The sequence below is a fragment of the Malania oleifera genome, chromosome 13, assembly GCF_029873635.1.
Source record: "Malania oleifera isolate guangnan ecotype guangnan chromosome 13, ASM2987363v1, whole genome shotgun sequence".
In the NCBI taxonomy this organism is placed as follows: domain Eukaryota; kingdom Viridiplantae; phylum Streptophyta; class Magnoliopsida; order Santalales; family Ximeniaceae; genus Malania; species Malania oleifera.
Window position 1 is genome coordinate 23,189,284 of NC_080429.1, and position 20,641 is coordinate 23,209,924.

The following is a 20,641-nucleotide window of genomic DNA, read 5'->3' on the forward strand; positions in this document are numbered from 1 at the left end:
AGACTTGAAGATTTAGTACTTAAAAAGTCACATTCAGTAAATTCGGTTGTAAGTACTTCATATCAAATATAATTTAGAAATATGAAGCTCATTAGGGTGCAAAGACTTAGAGACTAGTTTTTGAAAACCCTGGAAAATGATTTTGTAAAGTTACATTTGAGTCTCTTAAATTACAAGGGTTTACAAGTCAAAATTGGAAGCTTTTGAAAAAAGAATAGACTGTTCAGCCAACTGACCACATTACACTAGGTTTACTTATCCGACTGACAGGAATACAACGGTTAAATAAACTATCCAGCCGACTGACCAAATGAACTGACCTTACTCATCCAACTAACAATGTCCAGCCGACTAATATTTTTGAACGTGGTTCAGTCAACCGACTAACAAATTACCGAATTTATTTTCTGGCAAATAGAAGGGTCTCAGCCACCTATCCAGTCAGCTGACCCTGTGAAATACACCCCCTAGTCGCCTATCTAGCCGACTGATTCCGCGAGATTTCATATTTTTAACTTGAACAGAAAAATTTTTAAAATTAGTTTTTCAAACATGAACGTTATAAAAACTTGGTGGACACTCCAAGTAACTTAGGAAACAAGGAAATTAATCCTAAAAAGCTTATAAATACTCCCTTAATCCCAAGAAATTAATCACCAAGCAATCAGATAACATTCTTGCATTCAAGCTCTCAATCTCTCTCAAAGTTCTCTATTGCTCACACTCCATCTGGGAGACATCTTCTGAAATTGCTGCTGAATCATCAACCTACGGTTCTAACACTAAGTTTTCTCAATCACTAAGAGAACCCTTGGTGATCTCTATACTTGAACTTCATACTTTCTATATTATTATTTGATTGAAGTATATTATATGCTCTAACTTGTACAAATCTGCTCTGTTTTGAGAGTTTCATTGTACTCAGATTCTTGTAGCCTTCTCATTGTATTTTGATGGTTCAAAGCTAATTTGGATCATTGTGCCAAGCGTGGGTTGATTGCTTGGAGAGGTTTCTCTTCCTGAAAAAGAGGGATTATTGTAAAAGACTTGCTCCACCTAGAAAGGAGGATACATAATGGAATCCTTTGGTGAAATTGACCAAAGGCGAGGACATAGGCTAGGGATAAGCCGAACCTAGTAAAACTTGGTGTTCTTCTCAACCCTACCTTTTTATTTTCTGCACTATATATATATATATATATATATATATATATATATATATATATATATATATATTCTTGTGTATGCTAAGTGCAGGTTGCAGGGCTTAAACACTGAATTCAAAGAAAACTCTTAATCTATAGAAAGTACGTTTCAATTAACCATTTGCAGAAACCCACAAGGAAGTACATTGGTTAATTTACGGAAATCTTAATTAAGAGAAACACAATAAAATTCAATCCAAAGCAGGGCTTGCATACAAATTACAGGACTAATTGCAAAAGCTGAAAGCAATTCAAAGAGTTGCAACTGCTTGGTTATTTTGGTTTTTGGTATTGTGTGGTTGATTGAATTGTTTAAGTTTTCAGCAAATTATTGTGTGTTTTGGTTTTGATTGAAAATTGATTGATTTACTTAAGTTTTTCTGTGAGTACTAAACAAGTAAGTAAAAGAATTTAAAAAGAAATTAAAATTTTTAAATATTCCAATTCACCCCCTCCCCCCTCTTGGGATCACTATTCTACTTTCAGACTACTCAGATTTGAGAACTATAGTCACATGCCTCTAAAGTAGCCAAAATAACTTGGATGCAATTACTTAGATTTAGGAACTAATGCCACAAATATATGAAGTAGATAGAACAAGTTGTAAGTTACTACTTAGATTTGGGAACTTATGCAACAAATATCTAAAGTAAAACAGAATAATTAGGAAGCGACTACTTGAATTTGGGAAGTAATACCCAAAACATCTGAAGTACATAGAATAATTTGGAAGTGACTACTCGAATTCAGGACAGAACAACTTGGAAGAGACTATTCAGATTTTGGAATGAATGCGCAAAACATCTTAAGTAGACAAAACAATTTGAAAGTGACCGACAAACAGGAAAATAAAAACTGAAATTTAGAGATAGAAAAAAAAGAAAAAAAGAAGGGAATTTATCACTGAAAATTTTGAGAAAAAAAATTGTGTGAGAAAGGTTGAGTAGCTAAGATTGAAGAAATTAAGGAGAAGTGAGGACTGAAGAGCTCGAATTGCAATAGAGGCATGAAATTAAAGGGCTTAGGCAAGATAGCATAAAAGGTTGACTACTTAAATTTATGTTATTCAACTCAATTTCAGGCATGATTTTAAGCTTAAATTTGAACAATTATTTTTAAACAAAGATCAATTTTAAACCAAGTCAAGTTAGGAAAGCACGACAGAATAGTCCAAACAAAATTCAGGTACTTGACCCAAATTTAGAATACCCAAATCCGAATGTCCAAACCAAGATACCCACACTCGATACCCATACCCGTATGGATGGTAACACGTGGAACAACCAAACCTTCTCTGGAACATTGCGACATGTTACATTTATCCTTTTTAAAGATCCATAAATGTCAATTACATACAATCATATCTCAATGTCCTACATCATCAATTCCATTTCCAACTATTAGTGTGATAACTTCATTTTCTATGGGTTTAACGAACTGTTTTTCATCTCTTGAATTTAATATCTTGATGTTAAAGCTTGAAATACTTCCATTGATTAAGTCTTTAACCCATCGAATTACTTGGACATATAGGTTGACTCGATCTGGCCTAGCCTACAATCCTTAGAATATAGTGGCATCAGTTTTAAACATTTCATCACAACATTCGATGGGATTCATGCAATTACTAATTTCATTTTTTAGTGTAAAAAAATGTACAACTAAGAAAATTTAGATATTTGCCCTTCTTGTGGGAGTGGCATTCCAATATGACAACAATTCTCTCCAATTATCTAAAGAACATATTGGTCTCATTTTTCTAGACACAGAATTTTCAATTTTTTCACCCATAGATATAAATGACAATATTGAATTATATGATCTAGTATGATCCTTGAATCTTGCTCCTAAAATTTTTATTTTAAATAATGGTTGCATAAGGAAGAAAAAGTCACAACTTTTCTATGATGATATCTGTTAAGATTGGAGAAGAATGATTTTCTGTATTGATGTTTTTTAATACAAGGATTACAAGGGTATATATACATAAGAGAATTGGAAAAAATAGAAAGTAAATATTGTGCTAAAATGGAAAGTGTATATATCTCTAATAATCCCCCTCAAGTTAGAGCATGGAGATCCGTAATGCCCAATTTGCGTGATAAAGTTTGGAAATGTTCATGACCCAAAGCTTTGGTGAAGATATCGGCAAGCTGACTGTGCGTAGGAATATGCTTAATGAAGAAGAGGCCGGCCTGTAACTTTTCACGAACAATATGACAATCGATTTCTATATGTTTGGTACGTTCGTGAAAAACAGGATTCTGGGCAATGTGAAGAGCCGCTTGGTTGTCACAATATAAGAGCATAGGCTGGGAATGCGGTACGCCAAGATCATGTAAAAGAGTTTTGAGCCATGTAAGTTCACAGGTAATAGAAGCAAGTGCCCGGTACTCAACTTCGGTGGAGGAGCGAGAGACGGTAGTTTGCTTCTTAGTGCGCCAAGAAATGGGACTAGTGCCCAACTGAATGAAAAAACCAGTGGTGAAGTGGCGAGTGAGGGGACAACTAGCCCAATCCGAATCAGAATAAGCTGAGACTTGAAGAGTGTTGGCAGTAGGAAAAAATAAGCCTTGACCTGGAGATGCCTTAATGCATCGAAGAACACGTACAACAGCATCATAATGCGGTTGTCTGGGCTGGTGCATAAATTGACTGAGAATGTTGACTGGAAATACAAGGTTGGGGATGAGTGATGGTGAGATAGATCAAACGTCCAACGAGTCTCTAAAACGAGCTTGGATCGGAGAGGAGAGCACCATCAGTATTATTGAGCTTCAGATTTTGTTCCATGGGAAAGTGGCAGGACAAGCACCTAGATGACCGCTATTAGTGAGGATGTCAAGAGCATATTTGCGTTGGTTGAGAAAAATACCAATGGAAGAGCGAGCAACTTCAAGGCCAAGGAAATATCTCAATTTTCCAAGATCCTTGAGTTTGAATTTTTGAGCGAGCATGACTTTGAAAGTGCTAATAGCGGAGAGATCATTGCCTGCCATGAGAATGTCATCAACATAAACAAGTATAAGAGTAAAAGACTGACCCTGAGAGTGGGTGAAAAGAGAGTGATCGGCCTGAGATTGGGTGAAACCCGCAGCAAGTAAAATAGAAGATAATTTAGAGAACCAATTGCGAGAAACTTGCTTGAGGCCATAAAGGGATTTCTAAAGACGACAAACACATGTCTCCCCCTGTTTGCAATAACCTAGGGGGGATCATATAAACCTCCTTATCGAGGTCACCATGGAGAAAAGCATTGTTGATGTCCAATTGAAGGAGATGTCAATTCCGAGCGGCCGCCACTACAAGAACACACTAGACAGTAACGAGTTTAGCAATAAGAGCAAAAGTTTCATTATAATCCAAACCTTTTACCTGAGTGTAGCCCTTGGCCACTAAGCGAGCTTTGTGTCGCTCTATGGATCCATCAGCCTGGAGTTTTGTTTTGAACACCCATTTATAACCAATTGGTTTTTTTCCAGGGGGAAAGTGTTGAAGAACCCATGTATTATTGGTTTCTAAGGCTTGGATTTCATAATTCATGGCATCATGCCAATGGGAGTGTAGCACAGCCTGAGAATATGAGGTGGGTTCGGGATGTTGGGACATAACAGAAAGAAAAGCCAAATGTGGAGTAGAGAAACGATGGTAAGATAAAAAGGAGGAGAGACAATGAACCGTACCTGAGGGACATCTTGAAACTTGTGAAGTCATGGAAGACTTTGGTAAAGTAGGGCAGATATAATCAGTTAAGTGAGAGGGATGTGTGACAGCTCGTTTGGGCCATGAAGAGGTAGGTGGAGGGGGTGGTGGGGGTGGAGGGGAAGGGGGTGAGGGTGGGGTTGTCGGGGAGGGGACCAAGGGAGAAGGAGAGAGAGAGGAGGGGCTAGGGTTAGGTGTGGGTGGTGGAGAAGGTAAAGTATAGGAAGGATGTATATCAGGAATAGGAAGGACTGGAGAAGATGTGGGAGTTGGAGAGATGAGGTGATAGGGAAAAACATTTTCTTCAAAAATGACATCACGAGAGAAGAAAATTTTTTTGTTTTCAAGATTGTAGACACGATAAGCCTTATGATGAGTAGGATAACCTAAGAAAACACATCAAAGAGCACAAGGAGAAAATTTATCGCAATGTTGGCGAGTATTTGGGCATAGCACAAGCACCCAAACACTCGCAAGTGTGTATACAAAGGGGGTTTCTAAAAAAGAAGTTTATAAGGGGACTTATGATTGAGGCTAGGTGAAGGAGTTTGATTAATTAAATAGGTGGCTATTATAATGCATTCGCCCCAAAAGGAAACGGGAAGATTGGCTTGAAAACGTAAACACCGAGCCACATTAAGAAGATAACGATGTTTACGCTCGGCAACACCATTTTGCTGTGGTGTATCCACACATGTGCGTTCGTGAAAAATTCCTTAATCATGGAAAAAAGTTTGAAGCGGGATGGATAGAAATTCTCGATCATTATCAGTGCGTACATGCTTAATAGTGCAATTGAAATGATTTTTGACCATGGCGCAAAAATTTTTAAGGCAAGTGAAAGTATCAAATTTCATGCGCATAAGATAAACCCATGTAGCACGTGAGTAGTCATCCACAATTGTTAAAAAGTAATGCGCACCAGAGAGTGAAGCGGTAGGATAACCACCCCATATATCACAATAAATCCGATTAAAACAAAATGTGCTCTAATGTGTATTCAACGAAAAAGGTAAACGAGTGTGCTTTACTCTAGCACAAACATCACAAGGCAAATGAGAAGAAGAAATATTTAAGGTTTTCAGCATACATGAAATGGAAGGGTGACCAAGACGTTGATGCCAAAGAGTAGTGTCAGAAACACGTTGAGAGTGGAAAACTGAGGTAGAGGGGGGTTTATAGTGGTAAAGCCCATCACGTATTTCACACGTTCCTATCAGCCTCCTCGTTGATAGGTCCTAAAAGACACAAAAGGTGGGAAAAAATATAGTAACACAATTGAGATCAGTGGTAAGTTTGCTGATGGATAATAAATTAAATTTAAATGAAGGCACATAAAGAACATTAGAAAGAAAGAAATTAGAAGAAAATCAAATAATGCCCATATGCGTAAAAGGAACAATGTCACCATTTGGAAGCTTAATGGGGCATGACTGATTGAGAAACTGAATATTATCAAGAGAAGACAAATTGGAAGTCATGTGATCGGAGGCACCTGAATTAACAATCCATTCAGTGTTAAAAAGAGGAGCAGAATGACAAGAGGCGAGGTTACCAGCAAAATTGGCAAAGTTGGTGTTCAAGGGTGATAAAGGATCCAAAAGTCGACGACGTTGTTCATTGGTGAGACTAAGGATAGCAATCTCAGAAGAAGTTGAAAAACCGGTGACAGTATGTGCAGTCATTGAGGAATCAGATGCTTCCATAACGTCAAATAGTTCAGATAAAAACGCTGAATCGGGTTAAAGCCGAGCTTTGCGACTACCAGAAAAAGAACCTTCGATTGAATAATTGCGTCATAAGAATTGTAACAGAGAGATCGCCTAAGCACACGCCGGAGAAAGACAACGAGCGCCGGTGATGAGGACTTAGAGATATGGCCGGACAAGACCGCTGCTCGCCCTTTCCTGAGAAACTGTCTAAGGACGGAGACGCGAACTGAGAACGTCGGAGAAGACAGCCGGAGTATGCTTGTGGTGGAACACGGGGCTGCTCGGGTAGGCTGGTGTGGTGAGGTTGCCGGGTAACAGAGACAGCAACGGCTTCAGGAAGAAACCAGCAGCAGCAGCGAAGGCTAAGAGAAAAGCTCACGGCTGCTGTGCTTCGACTGGAACAGGGGAGCTCCACGGCTACCGTGGTGCTCGGATTGCAGTGCAGCAGCTGCTCTTGTTGGAGTTTGCTGGATAAGAAGGTAACCGTAGGGCTGGTGTGGCAGCAGGGAAATAGTAGAGAGAGTTGCGGCCAGCGAAGAGAGAGCCTGGGATGACGGACGTCGGAGACAACCACCGAAAAACAAATAGCGCAGGAGAGAGCAGCCACAGAAATGATCAGAGAGGACGAGAGAATGTCGAACGAACGCCAGAAATTGAGACTGGGAGAGATGAGAGTCCACCGGAGAAGACGAACTGAGAGACAACCTGAAAACAGAGATATGAAAGCCGGAAAAAAACGAACGAATGCCGAGGAAGATGAAATGAACACTGTGACGAGAGAGTTCCAGAGACTGAGATGCGACGAGGGAACTGACAGAGAGCCGAGGCAGAGTGAGACGACGCCGAAATGAGAGAGAACTGAGACAGAGTGAGATGACGCCGAAAAACGCCATAGGAAAAAAACTTTCCGAGACAGAGTGAAACAAGAAAGTTACAGCGGAGAGACGCCGGAGAGAGGTAGCCAAGAGATGCTGCAAGCACTGGGAGTGAGACGAGAGAGTCGGCGGGCGGTGAATTGTCGAAGAACTGAGAGAGGCGACGATGATGGACGTCGAAGACGAACACCGGAGACAGAGATCTGAGAGAGATGCAGTGATGAGGGAACTGAGACGGTCGAGCACTGTCGACGAACTGATGGAGATGAGTGATCGGCAAAGACGGCGACGGAAAACTGAAAATTGAGAGTCTACGATAGTGAGCCGCGAACCAAGAGACAAGCCGAGAAGGATGAACGCCGGAGAAGACGAACGAACGCGTTGTCGGCCCTGATACTCCCTGTGTGGCGCGGCAGAACCCAAAAAGAAAAGAAGGTGAAAACCTAGGTTAAGAAAAAAAGTTTTCTTTTTTTTTTTTGTTTTTTTTTTTTTGTTTTTTTCTGCTTTGATACCATGTTAAGATTAGAAAAGAATGATTTTCTGTATTGATGTTTTTAATACAAGATTACAAGGGTATATATACATAAATTGTGCTAAAATAGAAAGTACATATATCTCTAATAATATCATATGAACCTTGTACTTTGGGCTGTGCATTGAATTTTTTTGCAATTTTCTCCTCAATTGACATTAATGCACTACAATAAAGATATATAACTATTTTACTGCCGAATCTTCATTTCGTAATATTATGTTTCTTTCAATTTTGAATCTTTAAAGCGGTTTCTTAAAAAAAAAAAAAAAATTACAATCCTGGTTAGTTTTTTCCTTAATGATGTGGTCACCGTATATTTTAATTGTTGTGATTTCATATAGACAAAGTATGAAATTTGCATATTTTAAAAAAGCAATCGTATAAGTAATGTTTTTTATTATTATTTATGAATTCATTTTCATGCATGGCATGAGATTGATATGTATTTATATGTTATGAGGGCTTTTTTTTTTTTTTTTTGTACTTACAAAGATGATGAGTGTAAAGGAATAAAGCGAACATATTACGTTTAGAAAATATCAAGTTAAATATTGAATTTTTATATGTGCAAATTTAAATATTAGAATAATGTATTGTTAAGATAGATAAAATATGTAAAAAAATGTGATATTAGTAATAAATAATTATAAAAAATATTAAAAAGTTGAAAAAATAAGTAGATGAAATTATTTGAACTATATTTAATTGTATGTACTAACAAAAAAAAAATGACAATTAATATTTTTCATGTCTCTTCGATAGAGGGATTTTGCCTGTTGTTTTTTATATAACTATATTATAATGAAACTACCTTATGCATTAGTGTTCAACCAAGCCAAAAAGTATTGCTAATTTAATATCAACAATTAGATGTCCCTAAGGGAATGAATTATCGTGAAAGAAATCTATTGAAGAGCATGGGAATGAAATGATCATATTTTGTGGAAAGCCTTTAGATAGAGAATTTGTACCTTCACATCACTTTCCTGTCATAAAACAAATGGCGTCACATTCTCAAAAATATTAAAGAATTTTATAGACCAAACATAAAAATAATAAAGATGTAGATAAGGTTTAGCTATGGAAAGTAATTTTTTTTTAATATCAATTTACTAATTTATCAATTATAGTAGATATTTATTTAATTTTTAAACTTATAGAACAACAAAAGGCATTTTCAAAATAGTACTGAAGAAGAAAAATATTAAACATAAAAATAATAAAGATGTAGATAAGGTGTAACTATGGAAAGTATTTTTTTTTTTTTTTTAATATCAATTTACTAATTTATCAATTATAGTAGATATTTATTTAATTTTTAAACTTATAGAACAACAAAAGGCATTTTCAAAATAGTACTGAAGAAGAAAAATACTATTCAAAAACTACATCCTCTTTCCTTATTTAAGAATATATATATATATATATATATATTATAGAAAGAGAGTGCTACTAAGTGAGCAAGTTGGATATGAGAAGCTGTCAGATTCCAAATAAGCAAGTTCAAAATTCAACCACGCATTGCCCCTAAAGTCCAAACTAGGTAGGACAGAACCCTGTTCTATTAATGGCAGCCCACATATATATGATAATGATGTCCGCCAGTCAAGGAAGACTAACTCCCACACTCCCTACCTAGCTCTTCCCCTCTTCTTCTTCTTCTTCTTCTTCTGTATATGCTAATCGCAGGAAGCCATGGCAGTGGAGTTGTCTGGAATAACAGGAAGCAGGGAATACAAAGGCAGGATAACCTCTTTTGTCATCCTATCTTGTATGATGGCTGCCATGGGAGGTGTTCTCTTCGGTTATGATATTGGGATTTCAGGCATGTCCACACCTTCCATCTTTCTAGCTTTCTGCAAATTCTAATTTCAATTATATTATATATCATGCATTATGACTTCAGTTACTGCTATTCGATTCTCAGTCCATTAGATGTTCATGTATATTATGAATGTATCTGTGTATCAGTCAGGTCTGAGTTTGATCCAATCTGATTGAGAAAAAAATGCAATTGCCCACAATAATGCTTTACCTTTACCTACTTTAATCTGTTGTTCTCTTATCCCCAAGAAAAAAAAAAAGCATTAATATTGTTACAGCTATTGTTTAAGTTGTAGGAGTTTTTTTTTTTTTTTCCTCTTTACCTACTTTGTCGTTCTTATCCCAAAAAAAGATCAGAAAAGAAATTTATGACCATACGAGAATCAATACTTATCTTGCTTTACCTACTTTGTTGTCCTTACTATTAAAAAAAATCATTTCTATCGTTACAGCTCATGTTTAAGTAATATAAGATAATGTCTTTGCAACTCATGTGTAAGTAATATAAGGTAAAAAATATATATATAAGGTATTATATTTATTGGACCCATAGCCATTATAAGCCCACGTGACAATATAAAAAAGGACAAGAAGGATCTGCGAATCTTATGTCTTTTTTTTCTTATACTACCATGTGGAAAAATTATTAAGTAGATTGGATTTACCACGTCATTCAGATGAATCCAAAAAAGAAAAAATAAAAACAACCCATGAATTTTTTTGATTTATTTTGAAATAAAGTAATGATTTATTTATTAGTTTCGCGTATGATCAATTGTCACTATTTTATTAGGTTAGTCTATAAATACGTGATAGATCTAATCTACTAAATAATTTTTTTAAATTGATATGTACGTACTTTATTTTAAGGAAGCTTATTTATATTTTAAAAGTTATTTATATTTTTTAAAGAAACCATTATATATTCATATGCATATATATATATATATAGATACATGCACACATCATACTCTCTCTCTCTCTCTCTCTCTCTCTCTCTCTCTCTCTCTCTGTACGCGCACGCACGCGTAACTACCATAGAACACCTTCACACCGCTTGCTCGATCAAGTTGTGCCTCACACCATTATAGCCCATTGTTGATCCCCCTCCATCAACTTCTATTATATTTGTGTGTGGCTCTTATACTTAGTGGGATCACAAAGGAAGGAAAACATGTAAGACAAGTCTTCTTGTGCTAGTAGCAAAAGACTCGTCGACGAGTGCCCTGTGCTCGTCAACGAGTAGATACCGAAAGTCAGAAAATCTCAGAGTCAAAGACTCATCAACGAGAAGATTGATTCGTCGACGAGTAGGCTTCTTTGTCTCGTCGACGAATTAAGGTGGATCATATCGTGAGTGGATTGTCAATTAACGCATGTACACTACACCACATTTTGATTGGAATCAACGTAAATTGGGCCGGAGCTAGTATAATCAAAATAGGGTGTTTTGGTTTTAGGTTGAGTCCCAGATGACTCGCTGCACTCCCCATTTGATTTGATCATCAGAGTTGACGATGGGGGAGGATCGACAGTGGGTCATACTGATGGTGCAAGGCACAGCTTTTGAGTAGGAAGCATGAAGGTCTCCTATGGCGATTGCAGAGAGAGTGAGAGATGGGTCATGACGGGTTAGGCTGGTTGGGATACCAGTGTAGCCTTTCGTCCAATTTCCTAATGAGAGTTACATTTTCAACTGGAGTCGTATCCATTCCAGAATTTAAATTCCTTAATTGCAACAAATTAAAATTCAGTAACGAAATTAACTTACTTTATAAGTTCAATGACTAGTTTTGCAATTATCCTGCTTGATAATATAGATTTTGAACTTTAAATTGGGACTCGTGTACAAAATTTGTCTCATGTTTAAAGCTCGAAATTTAGACTTTGCATATGCATTTTGCGAATTTGGGTAAAATAAAGGTCAAATATTTTAGAATTAAATTAATTAGCGTAATATTTTCAAGACATAAATTTAAAAACTTGAATTTGGATTTCTATAGATTTGAATAGAACTCTATATATAATACATGGGATCCAAATTTGTACAAATTCAAGTGAATATATGAATTTTAAGCTAGTGGATACATTGGGTGTTGGGCTTTTGTGGAGCCTAGTTACGTTAAATTTGGATGATGACTCGACCTTTTTTTAATGAGAGATTTCTATCCTGAGGCTTAATCCATGGAGTGAAGGATTGGGTCGTAAGGGTAAGCGGTCACACTTCGCGAGAGAGAAAAAGAGAGAGAGTATTGTACTGCCACACTCTCTGTATTTTTCTTCCTAATAATAATGAAATCCCTACAATTCCGTGAACGTAGGCAAAATTACCGAATCACGTAAATACTGTCTTGTGCGTGTGATTGATTTTTCTTTAGCGTGTATTCTTTCTTTATTTTATTTCTTATAGGTTTCGAGAATTTGTTTTAATTCCCAACATGGGGTAGAATAAACTAAGGTTTCAAACCAAATAGGAATTTGAGCCAATGGATTTAAACTTGAGGCAGAGTTTTAAAATTATTGATATAATAATTTACATGTCTTCTCTCATATTTAATAATATGAAATTCAATTATAGAAAATAAATGTGGGAATATTAAAAAATGTGAAGGTGGGGTGACATCCATGGAATCATTTCTTAAGAAATTCTTCCCGGAGGTGTACAGACGGATGAAAGAAGACACCAATATCAGCAACTACTGCAAATTTGACAGCCAATTGCTCACCGCTTTCACTTCCTCTCTCTACGTTGCCGGCTTCTTTACTTCCTTCCTTGCCTCATGGGTCACCGGCTCCTTCGGCCGGAAACCCTCCATTCTCGCCGCAGGTGCCGCCTTCCTCGCCGGCGCCGCCCTGGGTGGTGCTGCTTCCAACGTCTACATGATCATTTTTGGTCGTGTCCTGCTTGGGGTTGGAGTTGGTTTTGCAAATCAGGTACCCCTTGATTTATCTATACACACAAATATACATACATTATTATTATTTTTATTTTTTTCGTTCTAAATCTCATTTAGAAATTTAAAACATTATAGTCTTGTTTAAGAATTAAAAATTATTGTTCTAAAAAAAAATAACTAGTTCATGTTTGGTTTTCACAAAAAATGAAAACCAAAGTCAAAGCTAGAACAAATAAGTAAATAAATTTTTTTTAGTTTTAATCTTTAATTATGCTGGAGTTATTTTTCATTTTAGTAATATTAGATGTAGAAAAAAATAATTTTTTTGTTACCTTTTTTAAAAACAAAATTTTCGATCCAAGTAGAGTTTTAAAAAGGAAAAAGAAGAGAAATTTTGCATTTTTCATATCTAGTTATAAAGAAAGGAGAGTGGGAAAATTAAAAAAAAATAAAAAAAAATAAAAAAGATAACAGACGACATTAGTCTTATCAGTAAAAGTTAGAAGGTATTTGAAAAAGGAAATAAAAAATTTCGACTATACCCGATGAATAAGCTTCGAAAATATAGACCTGAATTGGTGAACAATATATAATTTACTTAAGAATATAATAAAAGATGACTTGAGAAATATTTAAAATGTTCACATGTTGAGTAATAAATGCTTGCGTGTTGAGAATTAGATGTAATTGCTACCTCAATCTAAAAATTTTAAATGTCAAATTAAATAAAAAATAATTTTTAAATGTTTAGTTATAAAAAATAATTTTTATTTTACATTTCCAACTTTTAAAACAAATTATAAAATGCATTATTGTTTTCCCCCTTCCTAAAATATATGTGAACTATGAAGAACTTGAAAATAAAATTAAAAATATATATTTAAAAAAAATTGTACAAAAATTAGAAATTGAAAAATGAGTTGGTAAAATTTTATAATTTATTATAAAATTAAAAAATAAAAAATAAAACTTTTTTCCACATGCCCTAACAGTTTCTAATATACAAGATCGATTTTTTTTTAATGATAATACAATAATAACAAGTTTTAAGTCCCACTAAGTAAGGTTAGCTACATGAATTTTTTTTCCCGCCAATTCACTTTGATTAAGGGCATTTTCTTTGACTAACTCAAGAGCTATTAAATGTTTTTTTACCACTTCATTTAAAGTTTTTTTATTTTTTTATTTTTTTTTTAGATATCGCTCCGAGTGTCCACATCCGTTTGCTCGTCCCTAGTCAACATTACTTGACAAATGTTTCAAATGGCCAAACAATCAAAACTAAAAAAAATTAAAAAAAAAAACTCCCATATTCTTCTTGGTACTAATGTTTGGTTCCCTCAACATTAAAGTCCCCAGATTCATCCCTAGGGTTACATGTTTCATTGAGGACCCACCTAAATAATACATCATGATTCTTTTTTTAGAGTGATCGTTTGGTGAACATGCATACCTTAATTGCAATTAATCTACTAATACTGTTTTGCATACAGGCAGTCCCCCTGTACCTCTCAGAAATGGCTCCCCCCAACTACAGAGGAGCATTCAACAATGGCTTCCAACTCAGCATTGGCATTGGGGCTCTAGCAGCAAACCTCATCAACTTTGGCACTGAAAAGATAAAAGGGGGTTGGGGCTGGAGGGTCTCCCTAGCCTTGGCTGCAGCACCTGCCGTCATCCTCTTTCTTGGTGCCCTCTTCCTCCCTGAAACCCCCAACAGCCTCATTCAAACACACACCCAACCCCATAAGGCCAAGCTAGTTCTCCAAAGCCTCCGAGGCACCCCCGACGTCCAGCACGAGCTCGACGACCTCATCGAAGCCAGCAGAGCCTCAAAAACCATCCAACACCAGTACTCCTTTAAGAGAATCACAGAAAGAGCCTACAGGCCTCAACTGGTCATGGCCATAGCCATTCCATTCTTCCAGCAGGTAACAGGGATCAACGTCATCGCATTCTACGCTCCCATCCTCTTTCGAACAATTGGGTTGCACGAAAGCACATCCCTAATGTCTTCGGTCCTTACCGGGATCGTCGGTGTTGGCTCAACCTTCATATCCATGCTGATAGTGGATAAGCTTGGCAGGAGGGTACTGCTCCTGGTTGGGGGAATTCAAATGCTTATTTCTCAATTACTGGTTGGAGGAATTATGGCAACACAGCTTGGGGATCATGGTGGGATGGAGAAAGGGTATGCTGTTGTGGTTTTGATTCTGATATGCATATATGTGGCTGGCTTTGGGTGGTCATGGGGACCATTGGGATGGTTGGTGCCAAGTGAGATTTTCCCTCTTGAAATTAGGTCTGCAGGCCAAAGTATCACAGTGGCAGTCAGCTTTCTCTTCACTTTTGTTGTTGCTCAGACATTTTTGGCCATGCTTTGCCATTTCAAGGCTGGTATTTTCTTCTTCTTTGGGGCATGGGTGGTGGTGATGACTGGTTTTGTGTATTTGCTTTTGCCGGAGACTAAGAATTTGCCCATTGAACAAGTGGGTAAGGTTTGGAGAGAGCATTGGTTTTGGAAGGGGATCGTTGGGGAAGAGAAGGGAAATGGAATAGATTGAGATTATATTTGCGGGATGTGGATCATCCATTTGTTCAAATATGGATTTCCTTCTCCACCCCAATTGATGGCAGCCATTGGATCATGCATGATCAATGGCTGTGATTGGCCAATAATGTTGAATTCAACCCGTGTTTCTAATATATAAAGTTTTTTTTCCTGTGGTACCTTTTTTCATTCAGAACTTTAGGAATCATAAGTAGCATGGGTGACTCCATATTTTATGAATGATAGTCTGCATTTATTTAGCTCACAATTCATCTTGCATCTAGCATTGTTATAGATTTTGTTTTGGGCATTGTCACATATGAGGGCTACCATCTTGTTTAATGACAATTAATAAATTAAAAGGAAGAAATTAGCAATGTTGTTTAAACTAAAAACCCTACTTAATGCATATATATTATATAGTAGCCAACATATGGGGTTCCATCTGGTTGGGAGAAAAATTTTATTAGTGTGTGCGCAGCAGTACTAGCCACTCATTCATCAACTAAAATTTTGTTAATCAGTTTACTCCATTATGTTTGACTTTGCCCAAGAACTTCTTTAGGCCCAAAAAATACTAAAACATTTGATTAATCGTACAAATTTTAGGGCTATTAAAGGCTCACCCCCTATTTTGAGGAGTGTTCGTTGTTTGGTAATCTCCTTGTATCTGATTTGAGCTCGGTTCTCAAATTTGAGTCTTTCCTATTATTGATTGGTGGCTTTGGCGGTTGAGCCTCCTTTTTAATTTCCATGATACTCCCAAGAATGTGTAGGGGTTGAGTGAAGTACTTAACGCAACGGAATATTTGAACTCAAGTCAATTCAAAAATTTTGAGTTTGAAACTCAATTCGAACTCCATTAATCTTAAAATTATGGAATTCAAACTCGACTTTCCTACAAATTCTTAAAATTCAAGCTCAACTTAATTAAGCTTGATTTGATTATATAATAATATTAAAAAGAGTATAAAAATATATTATTAAATATACTTAGAAACTATACATTATATCACTTATATGTTATAAAAATAATAAAATTACAAAAGCCTGATTAAATTTGATTAGGGAAAAAATCAAACTTGACTAATCAAACTTGACTTATCAAACTACTAAAGTACCTTAAACTCAACTAGAATTTGAGTAAAATCGAGTTAACTAGTGATATAGAGTGAGGTGACACCGAGTAATCACACCCATAAGTCCTCCTTTGGGCTGTTTATATTCATTTTCTTTATTTGACATTTGTGATGTCTATTTTTGCTATGTTATCTTCCTTGGATTGCCTTAACTATCATATGAATCCTCAATGCATTTTCAAGTTGAAAGTTGAAACATTAAACATTCCTTTGCACAGTTAAAATTCTCGACATCAAGTAGCTAGTTTTTGCTAATGTTTATGTTACTCTTCTTGGTGTTCATCGGTTAGACCAAACCTTCTATTGTTCTTGCTGAATTCTTTTGGGGTTTGGGGCATCATTCACAATCTCTTCACACTTAATCGATGCATCTAATCAAATAATTCGAATTTTTATGTTATAGGTGTGAGCACTTCACTAAATTCAACTAAGAACGCTGATTAAAATACAATAATGGAGGAAGAAAATTTTGAATTGAAAATAACTAGCACCCATGACAAACTCATTCTATGGAGGGGTTGCACTCAAATATGAACTTGGAAACACAATTAAGTAGTTCAAATAATCTATTCTTATAATGCATCTAATGATTATGTCTCCTACCCTATGTCCCTTCTCATTCATCTTAGGATTTGAGCTACCTCTAGCATGAAAGTTTAAATTTTAAACACAGTAATGTCCTTTAATTAATTAAGGAACTCCAATCAACAACTTCTATACTTTACAATGACTTCTAACATGTTGGTTCGCAACTAGAACAATTAGGAGGTTGGTTATGTCAGTTTTGCATACATGCAATTTTCACTAGTTCTAGTATTCAAGCGAAAATTCTATATGATACCACTTATTAATTAACTTGTCATACAACACCCCTCTATCTTTCTTAAAAGTATCTACAGAATTCTAATCCAAGTGAGATTCACCTTTATTTTTTATTTCTATTATTATATATACTTTGAAATCTAAAAAAAAAATATTCACATCAAAAGACCTCAAAATTATGTAGAACATCATTTTTACTTTTTCATATTAATTTTCAGCATATATATACTTATATCTCTTGAACTATTTATCATATTGTAAATTTATCCCTAAATTTTTAAAAGTTGCATTAAAACCTCCTAAGTTATCCTTTAGTCCCTTTCTACAAACACAAGACTGTTAAAACTAATAGACTCTTTAGCTATCTTTTTAAACCTCTTAAAACTATCTTTTTAGTCCCTTCCCTATGAAATGTTGTAATCAGTTTCCTTAGTCGTCTAACATTTAATTTCATCTTTGACACTAATTTCTTAGGTTTCCTATATAAGTAATATGGAAAAAATTTCGATATTTGTTGAATTCTTTCTACTTTTTTATTTTAGAGATCAACATTTTTTGAGTTTTCATTTTTAGGGTTAATATAAGGGAGGGATGACTCATATGGTATGAATACTTATAATGTAACAACCTAAATTTTTTTTTTTTACTAATAAATACTATGAAATTCCACTGTTCCGTTATCTTCTAATTAATATAAAATCATCAACCTAAACAACAAGAAGCTAAAATCATATAATCACAACCGTATGCCGATATAATACCATAACGTACAATACCAGAATGCTAACATACTCCCACAGTATAAATACACAGTTGTATCACCCAAAATATACCTCATCTGAGACTAGAACTATACAAGGAAAACCTTCCCCAAAATACTCACTCTAATAACAGGCAGCACTGAAACCCTTCTATCTGTGAGCCTGATTTGCTCTTCTCGTTGGATCACCTGAAAAATATCAATTAAATAGGATGAGGCGACGCTCAATAAGAAGAAACATGTTATTACTAGGGTGTAGCAAGTGAGTCATATACTTGGAAAAATCTGATCTGAAACAAGATATTATATATAAAAAAACTGAGGAAAACTGAATACCTGTTATCATATAAAACATGCTTATGTAGCTTAACATAAATTGATTATTCAGAATGTTTTATTCATAATACTGATAATACTTATAAGTATAACTGTCGTCTGTAAATTTGATCATAATATATATAAATAATAATTGTGAAAATTCCCTGGATGGATAACTGAAGTCATGAATTCACCCCTCATGACAGGGTTGTTCGGCCCGAAGGCAGGACCTAGCTTGGCTGGCCGACCAGGGTAAGTCAACTGAACTCCTACAGTCAGATCGACCCCCTCAACAAATATCTGATGGGGAGCCTGTCCACAACATAGGCACAATCGACTTCTGAATACCGCATATTATCTGAATAAGGGTTGCACTTTGAACTGAATATAGCTACGGTACCGTGCTCTACTGCTGAATATGGTCCATCAGGGTCTGATACTATATACGTAACTGATATTTCTAAAATACTGTTTTTATCATGATTCTGTAACATCTAAAATAACCATAACATCATATAAATTGTTGAGTAAACTGTAATAACTGAGTTTCTAAGATATCTGCTTAACTGACTAACTGAAATATCTGATTTACTGTATGAACTAAATGTTATAGTTTTGAAATAGATATATCATAATATTCTGAAAATACTACAAAATACAAGTTTCTGCGCATATGTTGAGAATCATGGCCTTCTGAAAATTATGGAAACCTTGTACTGTTAATACTAACTCATGCCACATAATTAAATATCAACATTATCAGGCTCTGAAACTACATAAATAATCTGAATAATAATTTACCGAAAACATATAATTTATACTGAATCATAATAGGTTTGCCTAGCATAGCATATATTCCCCTACCTGATTCCTACTAAAATCTCTTACTGTGACGGGTCCTACACCTGCAAAGCTCCCCACTCAACACACTAAAAATCATATATCCCAAAACAAAATAACTATTTCCTTGCGTACTACATTTCCTACAACTTCTGGAAAGTCAAACTTTGACAAAAAGACCTTATCCTGAATCTGGGATGAATCCAACTTCGTCCCACTAACAATCCGCTCCAGCAGACTTATGGAGAACTTTCCCAAGAGCATCGTGGTGGCCTCAGATCATCGATCTGGCAGTCAATGGGGCCGAAATCGAGGAGAAAGGGAAGAAGAGCAATAGGGGAGAAGAAAAGGAAGAATTTCGGTGAATTTTCTATGATAAAACTGAGTTTAACACTATTTATACTATGGCCTTCATCGATGAGCTACATCATCTCGTCGACGAGGTCATGAAGAAGGTTCGTCGACAAACACCATCTCCTTGTCAACGAATTTCAACATATCCTCGATTTATCTGTATAAAACATGTATAAAATATGTCAATTTATCTCATATTAGCGTATCCATACGAAAACGTATTCATATGTCTCATAACATCATTTCTATATATATATATATATATATATATATATATGTATGTATGTATCTCATCTCATCACATTCCCAGTATAAAACAGTTATTTCATATTCCCCATGCCACACAAATTTAGTCTGATAATCATAATATAACAATCACAGGGAAAATATCCATCTTCTCAATTTCACATACTTTAATCAACCAGTTAATTTCTCAAAAATATATGTTATAATTTATTCCCCTTACTTGCTTACTAAGAGAGTTTCTGCGAAGATCCTATACCCATGCCTGCAGCATTTCGGAGCTTAAAATCCTGAAATCATATTTTCCCAATTCAATCAACTCAACCCCAGAATAATGATCACATTCACATTTTCCAAGGCCTATATACTCCAATAACTAGTTAAACTGTAAAACAACTGATAATTCATCTCCCTTACTTCAGCCTTGGAGTGGTACCTAAAATGCCTAAATCAAAAATCTGCCCCTACTAACTTGCTCGGGGTCGCTCCTAGAACCTCCTGGTGACGTCTGATCGTCGAATTGGACTGAAATCGGAGAGAAATCGAAGAAAGAAGGGAGAGGGTTTCGTAGGTTGAGAGAGAGAGAGAGAGAGAGAGAGATTTGTTTAATTGAAATGGCTTGCAAGATCTTTTTTAATTCAACACTAGCAGACGAAACCGTCGACGGTTTTCTTGAAACTGTCAATGGTTTGATTTTTTAACCAAACCATTTTTACTGTTTTGTCGTTACTAGGGCACGATTACACAAAATTGTCGATAATTTTCTGGCCTCTCACCAAACCGTTGACGGTTCAGTCTACACCAAACCAAATTTCTTTTTTTTATTTTTTTCTTATTAATTCAATTTTCTAGGTCTCTACATTC

At 35.6% G+C, this 20,641-nt stretch overlaps 1 protein-coding gene across 1 annotated transcript; it reads left to right on the forward strand.

The window, feature by feature from the left end:
- The first annotated feature begins 9,587 nt into the window (after positions 1-9,587).
- On the forward strand, positions 9,588-15,480 carry LOC131146380 (hexose carrier protein HEX6). Its single transcript, XM_058095966.1, has 3 exons — positions 9,588-9,854; positions 12,465-12,787; positions 14,244-15,480. Exons 1-3 carry the CDS (start codon positions 9,725-9,727, stop codon positions 15,312-15,314), a joined length of 1,524 nt encoding a protein of 507 aa, XP_057951949.1. The 5' UTR covers positions 9,588-9,724; the 3' UTR covers positions 15,315-15,480.
- Positions 15,481-20,641: the final 5,161 nt, after the last annotated feature.

Coding starts and splice junctions, on each gene's coding strand:
- LOC131146380 (XM_058095966.1), top strand. CDS start 9,725: ATGGCAGTGGAGTTGTCTGGAATAACAGGAAGCAGGGAATACAAAGGC. Junction 9,855..12,464: donor TTATGATATTGGGATTTCAG/GCATGTCCACAC, acceptor AAAAATGTGAAG/GTGGGGTGACATCCATGGAA. Junction 12,788..14,243: donor GAGTTGGTTTTGCAAATCAG/GTACCCCTTGAT, acceptor TTTTGCATACAG/GCAGTCCCCCTGTACCTCTC.